Genomic DNA, 9,303 nt, shown 5'->3' on the forward strand with positions numbered 1-9,303 from the left:
TCCAAGTTCTTGATGGATGCTCTGGTTTCCTGTCTAAAACTTGCCAATATTGCTTTCAAATCATTGTTCTGCTGGGGCTGAGAAGTTTCTTGGTGAGATGACTGAAACTGGTGTTTATTAAAACTATTCTGTTGAAAACCACCCTGAAAATTATTATTAAAATTCTGTGGCCTCTGAGGTTACTCTCTCTACCCAAAAATTGGGTGATTTCTCCACCCCTGATTGTAGATCTGAGAATAGGGATCATTATTGGGATTTCTAGGAGCATTCCCCATGTAATTGACCTGTTCAGAAGAGGATTGAGCATAATCATAATTATCATTTTGCACAAAATTATCTGTCATGTCATAAGAGACCTCTTGAGGTGGATTTTGGGTGTTGGTAGCTGAGACTTGCATGCCACCCATCTGCTGAGTAAGTAGATTTATTTGCTGAGACATAAGCTTGTTTTGAGCAAGAATAGCATTAAGAGCTTCTACTTCCATAACACCCTTCTTCTGAGGAGTCTCGGAGTTCACAGGATTCCTGTTAGATGAGTATAAATATTGGTTGCTAGCAACCAATTCAATCAGCTCAATAGTCTCCTCCAGTGTCTTCTTCTTGTGCAATGAACTACCTGTAGAATTATCTAAGCACATTTTGGACATTTCACCCAAGCCTTCATAAAAGATATCTAGTTGGGTCTATTTGGAGAACATGTCTAGAGGGCATTTCCTAGTCAGTAGCTTGTACCTCTCCCAAGCTTCATAAAGAGTTTTACCATCCTTCTGCCTGAAGGTCTGAACCTCCACCCTAAGCTTAGTCAGCTTCTTTTGTGGGAAAAATTTAGTAAGAAACTCAGTAACAACCTTGTCCCAAGTATCCAAACTCTCCTTGGGTCGAGAATCTAGCCATAGCTTTGCTCCATCCCTCAAAGCAAACGGGAAGAGCATGAGATTGTACACCTCTGGGTTCACTCCATTTGTCTTCACAGTATCACAAATCTGCAGAAAGTTAGAAATAAATTGATTTGGAAAGATCTGCAGTAGGAGCAGAGTAAGAGCCAAGTACTCTCCTTTGTTGCTCATTCTCATTCGGATTTGCCACATTGGCATTAACAGCATTATTAGGATCCATAGTGGATTCTATAGCCTTGTAAAGTCTTACTTGTTGCAAACGCTGCCTGAAAGTCTTTTCAGGTTCAGGATCAAAGTCTAAAAGAGGTTCCTTGTCTCTGTTCCCGCGCATAAATAAACAGAAAATAAGAGAAGATGGGAATCTCTACGTCAGAGTGCAGAGAATTTTCAATGAGGTAACCTGTGTAAAATAATAAAATAGAAACACTAAATAAATAAAAAAATTTTCGAAAATAAACAGGAAAAATAAACAAGAAAATTAAAATGAAATTTACTAGGCGACACCAAACTTAATTTCAGAAATTAAGGAAAAATATTAGTGTTATTTGTTTATTAAAATTTTTTTTTCGAAAATATTAAAGCAAAATTTAAATAAAAATTAAAACTAAAACGCCTAATCTAAGCAATCAAACAACTGATAGTTGTTAATCACAGTCAATCCCCAGCAACGGTGCCAAAAACTTGATGCGGAAATTCTAACCACAAACTAATCGGCAAGTGCACCGGGTCGTACCAAGTAATACCTCAGGTGAGTGAGGGTCGATCCCATGAGGATTGATGGACTAAGCAACAATGGTTAAGTGATTTACTTAGTTAGACAAACAGAAAAGTGTGTTTGAGTGTTCAAAAGCATTAAACAGTAAATTCAGTAAATAAGAGAGCAAGCAGCAAATAAGTTGTGAATAATAATATAGAGGAACAATTAAGGCTTTAGAGTTATCTATTTTTCGGATTGAATTTTCTTATTAATTTATTTTAATCATGCAAGATTTAATTCATGGCAAACTATATGTGACTAGACCTTAATTCCTTAGACTTTTTTAGTCTCCTCTAACTTTCATCAACAGCCAATTCCTTGGTCAATTATTTCCAATTAGGGGGTGAAGTTTAATTCTAGTTATTATGCCATAAAAATTCTAATTACCCAAATATAAGAGGATTATATGTCACATATCCTGTTAAGTCCATATAATTAGAATTTAGGAGAATATGTTTTCAAGCTGTTGTTCAAGTAAAGAGTTTTTCCAAGTTATACAAGAACTCAATTAGAAAGAGGGTCATACTTCCGTTCCACCCAAATTCATAAAATAAAGAACGACAATAATTCTTGAAATATAAATCAGTACATGAATTAAAATAGAAAAATAATAGTATCAATCCATACAATAGACAGAGCTCCTAACCTTAATAGTGGAGGTTTAGTTGCTCATGGTTCAGAGGGAAAAACTAGGATTGTAAAATTGGGCTGAGGTGGAATGAAAAGTTAACTAATTGGCATCCCCAAAAGAGAAGTTTCTTTTTTCTTTTATATCTAATCCTAATTAATTTAAAATATATTTCTAAAACTAAAATAATATCTTTTCCTATTTAAAATAAAAATAAAGTTTAAATTCGAATTAATTATAACAATCAGCGTTTTCTTCATGTGGCGCATGTCACGCGTACGCGTCAGTCACGCGTACGCGTCGATGGTCTTCTTCGCGTGTCACGCGTACGCATCAGGTACGCGCACGCGTCGCTGAGCAAATCTCCAAATCACGCGCACGCGTCAGGTACGCGCACGCGTCACTCTGCAAATCTTCAAATCACGCGCACGCGTCAGGTACGCACACGCGTCGCTCCTCGCTGGTCATCTCCTTTAATTCTTGTGCTGATTCCATTTGTGCAAGCTTTCTCTCCATCCTCTAAGCCATTCCGGCCCTATATAGCCTTCTTCTCTTTTTTTGCGGAAGCTCCATCAAATCCAACCAAATGCTACCTAAAATAAACAGAATTACACAAGACTCAAAGTAGCATCCATAGTGGCTAAAGGATAATTAATTCTTGATTAAAATCAACAATTTAAATACAAATTCACTAGAAAAAGATAGAAAAGATGCTCATGCATCATGTGTGTGTGGGTGTTATGAGCTGAAAAAGACTCATTAAAGGGTGTACATGTGTTGGGCTTGGGCCCAACTTGGGCCCGGTCCAACCGCGTAGCATTTTTGGTTCATTTGGCCCAACTTTGGGCCAAACCTTTAGAATAAGTGCCCAGTTTGCTATTTCAAATACTTTTCTAAGATTTTCTACTGTTTATTCTCTCTTACATAGTACTGGACAGACTTAAGCTGGTACTGTCAGCTAATCTACCGGTACGTATTTTTACGCAAATATTTTCAAAAGAAAACCTTTTTCCACTCAGAAAATCCACTGAATCCGAATCTCACATTTATATTTTAAAAAAATATTTTTATATTTTCGAACCTATCCCGAGCAGTTAAATTATTCTATTCTACTTAAGCAGTTTTTACGCAAAAAACACCGGTTCTTATAGATATGGTGGTAATTCCATTGATAAAGTTGCTTTCCAAGGATACAATGACCAGTCTATAGTGATGATGGCTCCTGTAAGCTGGTGTCCTTACAGAGCTTTATCATGACATACAACAGCTAGAGAGAGCGATACTTGTAAGGCAAGGTTATTTACAGAGGTTATGTTCGGCATTTAATGGCTAGGAAGAGCCACACCTCTAAGGCGAGGTCGCTTATAGAGGTTAATTCCAGCTAGAAAGCCATATTTGGGACTAGTAACGAATAGTGTCGGGAGCGATTAGAAACTAACAGATGAGCTCATTACCTACATTAGAAATAGACATGCATCATACTTGTTTGCGCATATTTTCTGTGATTGTGTATGTGTTGTGCTTGATTTTCTATATTCTTTAGTTATTATACTTTGTTGTATTTATTGTTTGTTGTTGTTGACTGGGTATAGTATTAAAACAGACTTAACTAACTACCTCAACTCTACTAAGAACTTTTCAGTTCTTACCCCTTTACCTTCTCCTTCAGATGGAGACAGGTGTCCTATTCTATGAGTTAGACCACCCGTATATCTAGGAGAACCCGGTGCATCATAGTTTCTACATAGTAACTACCGAGCCTCGAGTACGATTGTATGTGTTACAAGACCATCCCGTCCAACATTTGATCGATACTACTTTTTCTTTGACCCTGATACCCCTTATGAGTTTTCTTTATCATGGCTTCACCCAGGCACACCACATCATCCGTTCTCTAATGGACCTGGACATCCTCATCCTATATAGCCCGAGGACCAGGTTGTTCCCCTGTTAGACCCAGTTGACCAGCATGTACATGAGTCTGTACCTGAGTGGGATATTCCTCTAGAGCTGATTTTATCACCCTCGTCTAGCGCACAGACTAGAGAGTTATCTGGACTTTCTGGGAATACTTCTGATACGACTCTTGCAGATGGACCTGTGCTCGCTGATGGACCTGTGCATATGGATCTGAGCAGTGATAGTAGCATCAAAGAGATTCCGGAGGTTATAGAGATTTCTGACAATGAGGAAGATCCTGAAGAGTACTCTGATGTCATAGAGATTTCATCTTTAAATAGTGACGATTGATGGTTCGAGCTTGACAATATATTTTGGAAGCGTTTCAGCTTAGTATAGATTTTGTATTGTAGTCTTTCACTTTTGAATTAGATCCACCGAGAGATTAAGAGTTGTATAGCTTTGCTAAGCTAGTTCGGTTGCCAGATTAGGGGTTTCCATTATAGACCAGGATTCGGAATGATATATATTTGTACGTAGTTATAAGCTGTGTTAAGATGGTACTCTGACTAGCTTGTTTTGGTTTAAGCTATCTTTGTGTATATTGTATAGAAGATATGTATATATTATATATTATTACAATTTCTCTATGTGTTACGTTATTTCTTTTTGTGTTTGTTTGTGTTTGTTTATTTTAGTAGCATTTGATTTTCAGTATGATCATGACGTATTGTAAATTAACTTGTTACATTTCATGTTACATACGTAAATCAATATAATAGTGGTTACAAAAAGATTAATATATTAGTGGTTACAAAGCCCATTTCACTAATCCTCCAAATAGGCACAGACCTACCTTAAGAGGAGAGGGGGCAATTCCCCATTGAAATTTTTAGGGTTTAGGGTTTAGGTATATATATATATATNACTCATTTGTTGATAATGTTCTGACATCGTGATTTCTAATTTTTGAAAGCTACACTCTTTAAAGTGCTTCTAATGTTGAGTAGGTGTGAACCAATATATTAGTGGTTACAAAAGTAAATAAATTAAAATTAATGTCAATTAAAATATATTATTACAATAGTATATATAAGAATCAAATTATAAAACGTATCATTAATACATGATATGGTTGCATTCTAATAGATAAAAATATATTGTTATGATTAATATATATGTAGAGGCTATATAACATGTGACAAGTTGATTGATAAGTAAGTAAGATAAAAAAATCAAAATATAAAAAAATTATATAAATGAAGTTAATTTCAGAAATTTTTAGTTAGTTATGGCTAAATTATTTTGATTTCCAAATTTTTTCATATATATATATATATTAGCCCCATAAATACGGAGTGTCATCCTTAGCTTATATGACGGAATGACTAACAACAGAACTACTCCATCCCATGAAGTTCAAAGAGCCACTAGAAATTATTCTAAGTTAAGAAAAAGTGTTCGTTTGATTGGTTTTTTTTAAAGATATTTTGTAACCTCCATATTATTGATTAGGGAATCCTATATATAAAACAAATGATTTCAGATTATAACCTATTTTTATCCAAGTTTTGTTGTTTTCTTAGTCAACTCATCATATATTAAAATTAATTTAAATTATATATAAATTTATATATAAATATATGATAATTAATTTGATAACTGTTTTTTAGTGTGCATATATATATCATATTTTTTTTTCAATTGAGTTCTTGAAAAATAACAGTAAGTTGTTTAAATATTACATAACTTTATTCTATTTTCAATAATTTTGTGTTAAAAAAAGGGTCTGTATTAAGAATAAAAAACAGTTATTACTTTTCAAGACAAACTAGTAATTTACTCTACTGGATTGATACAGCGATTCAGAATGTATTAAGAAATAATCGATCAGTATGTTGCCATAATAATGTGGTCACACTTGAACTATATATATATATATACTTCTTATATAGGAACACTTGAACTAATGTTAGTATAATTTTTTTTCACTGATAATAAATATAAATTAAAATTTACACCTAACTAAAAAGTTATACAATAATATTTAAGTACTTATTAACAGAGGACAAACTAAGAACTTAATTATTAAGCTTATTTTGAAAGAGTTGAACCTATTTAGAATTTAAATTTTAAAAAAAAAAAAGTTAAATTGTTTTGATTATGAAAGAAAAAATATAATATGCTGCTAATATACCCAGGTGTGATTTATTTAGTTGGATATATAGGAACATAGGATAAAAGCCGGTTAATGATAAAAGGAAAGGAAAACCACACCATCCTTTATATTATGGCAAAATTTCCACACGAGAACTAAAGAATTCAAAAGGGATGTAACTATGGTGTACAGACACTGACATGAATATGAAACATGACATGACACAGGATATATGGATACACGAATTTTATAATCTTATAAAATATGGGAATATGGTATAGGAAAAATTTAGTGTATCGAAGAACACTGGTGTTTCAGGTGTTTTAACCGTTGATTTCAATTAATATATATTATATATATTTTTTATAATTCAAATCAACGGTTAAAACAATTGAAACACTTTCTAAATTCATTTTAAGAATACATGTTAAGAATAAGGCTGGACACACTGACACGTGATGACATTTAGGTGTATCTAAGTTTGTCTAGAAAAGAATTTTTTATTTTTTATTAAGACACGATTGGACACAATAAACACGCATGTCGGATGAGTGTCGATGAATATCATGTCCAAAATGTATCCGACACGCAAATATAACAACTCAACGAAGTGTCCGTACTTTATAGAATTAAACATATTCAATCAAACACATTAATCTATCTAACTATTTTAAGTGTGATATTTGTATAAAAACATCATTATTAAAGTATCTATATATTTCAGTTGCTGAAAAGTACAACGGGCCACGAGTTGCTCTCCCCCTCCCTCTTCTTTCTTCTATAAATTGCCGTGTTCACCAATTGAGCAGACACCCCTACACATCTTTTCTTTTTTCTCCCCCCTTTTGTTAGTCTCTTACTGCTCCAACTCCAAAACCACCCCTCTCTTTCTCTTTTCGTCTTCTATAAATTGCTCATTGAACAGGGGAAGCAGCATATCCAGTATCCACCTCTGTTCTTTTCTTCCTTGTTTTCTTTGTCGCAACTTCTCATTATTTCTCCCAAGTTACACATACATAAGATTATTATTAATGAAATCATCATCACAAGTGAGTACCAACATAGTGAAGCTCACGGAGTCGTTCTCCCATTCGACGGTTTCGGCAGCAAGTTCACAAGTGCAAAAATCATCAATGGCCTTGTTTGGTGGGTTATTGGGTCAATACCAGAAGAGAAGGCTTCTCTTCACTGTAGAAGAGAGCAATAATAATAAAGGAGGCAGTAACAAAGTTAACCCCTGGCTTGAATCAATGAGAGCTTCTTCTCCTACACGAATCACACCTAACAACAACCCCTCTTGGATCGTAAGTTTTAACTAACATACATATATACACCAATACCATTCTTTCTTGGATTCATACCCTTTGCTGTTTCTTTGCCCTTTTTCCCATCATATTCATCAACATCACTATGTACATCAGCCAAATATTTTTCCCTTTAGAGTTTGGTACATCGAAAAATTAATGTATTTAGATTTACTTTTATGTCCAAATACATTCAAGTTTTGAATGTACCAAAATCTTTAAAGTGATAGTAAAGGAGTAAGTTTCTCAAAAAGAATGATGGTGGTGAATAAAGAGTGAACCATGAACACTGAACCTAAATATAATTATTAATATTGAAGAGAAGCATTGATTACGCACTATTAACAAGCTAAGTAGTGTATCATTTTTAATAATGCATTCGATTTGGCAAAAAAGACAGAGAGGACCAAATGCCTCTGCTACAACGTGAATGATATTCTATGATGATTTGATATTATGGTGCTTCTCAGGTTTCTCATGTACGTGTGGCTTGTTACTTGTCTTTTTCGTTTCTGAAAGTTGATGTGCTTCATTTATTAGTGGATTGTATTTTGGGTTGCTTCGCTTCTTTGTTGTTTTGTTAGTGGTTTGTGTTATTGATGTAAGTTTAGCTTGTTCCCTCACAACTCTTTACGAGTTCAGATGAGGCTCTGAAGAAGTTTGATGAGATGATATGGAAGTAAGTAGTGTAGTCTGATTATGCAGGTTGGTCATCCATCTGCGCTGAAGATGTTTGATGAGATGATATGGAACTCGAAAGGGAAGCAAGTTGTTGTGTTTCTTGATTACGATGGAACTCTTTCTCCAATTGTTGCAGATCCAGAGAAAGCATTCATGACTAAAAAGGTTCCTCTCTTAACACTTCTTCACTATGTTTAACTGAACTAACGATTTATAATAAAGATTTTTGAAAATAACCACCTAAAAGAAACTCTATTCTTCTCAATAGAAAATGACTAACATTGATTTTATTATTTTCATGCTTTATTCATTCAGATGAGAGCAATACTAAAGGACATAGCAAGACTATTTCCCACTGCCATAGTAACCGGAAGGTGTATTGACAAGGTGCATTTTTTTTCTTCCCTGCAAAACCAAAATCCGAGAGACAATTTTCCTTTTGAAAAAGAAAATATAATTAAATAAAATTATAAAATTTTTAGGTATACGATTTTGTAAGATTGGGAGAAGTGTACTATGCTGGAAGTCACGGTATGGACATCAAAGGACCAACAAAAAGCCGCAATCATCAGAAAGTGAGTCATACTTTCCAGAACCAAATTATAAACATAGTTGGATTTCTTTATTTTAGGTGAAAATAACCCTTCTTAGTTATTCCTTTAAAAAAAATCATTTTTAAACAATATGCTCTAATAAAGTTGTTGTTCTTTGCTGAGATTCTTAATTATTCTTGTTTTGTTTCCAGGGTAACAATAATGAAGCATTAGTGCTCTTCCAACCTGCGAGTCAATTCTTGCCCATGATCAACGAGGTTCGTTCTGTGTTATTTTGTTTGCACCCATTTTGTTAATGTCAAATGAAGTAGAATAATATTACTTTATGTTAAAGTAATAACATAATTTGATCAATAAAAAATGACATTCTAATTAATATTTAATAGAAGTAAAAACTCACTTATAATTTGTTTTCTTATAAAATTG

At 33.8% G+C, this 9,303-nt stretch overlaps 1 protein-coding gene across 3 annotated transcripts in view; it reads left to right on the forward strand.

Moving 5' to 3' along the window:
* Window positions 7,125-9,303, forward strand: part of LOC107608353 (probable trehalose-phosphate phosphatase D) — a 3,766-nt gene continuing 1,587 nt past the window's right edge. Inside the window, exons 1-5 of one of the 3 annotated variants that reach the window (XM_016310166.2) lie at window positions 7,125-7,642; window positions 8,348-8,488; window positions 8,639-8,710; window positions 8,806-8,898; window positions 9,069-9,134. In XM_016310166.2, the coding sequence (XP_016165652.1) occupies window positions 7,370-7,642; window positions 8,348-8,488; window positions 8,639-8,710; window positions 8,806-8,898; window positions 9,069-9,134 (645 nt within the window). In that variant the 5' untranslated portion in view covers window positions 7,125-7,369. Of the gene's footprint in view, window positions 7,643-8,065; window positions 8,122-8,347; window positions 8,489-8,638; window positions 8,711-8,805; window positions 8,899-9,068; window positions 9,135-9,303 lie in introns of those variants that run through there. The other 2 variants (XM_021105969.1, XM_021105970.1) reach the window with 2 other exon arrangements.

The sequence above is a fragment of the Arachis ipaensis genome, chromosome B07, assembly GCF_000816755.2.
Source record: "Arachis ipaensis cultivar K30076 chromosome B07, Araip1.1, whole genome shotgun sequence".
NCBI classification, from domain to species: domain Eukaryota; kingdom Viridiplantae; phylum Streptophyta; class Magnoliopsida; order Fabales; family Fabaceae; genus Arachis; species Arachis ipaensis.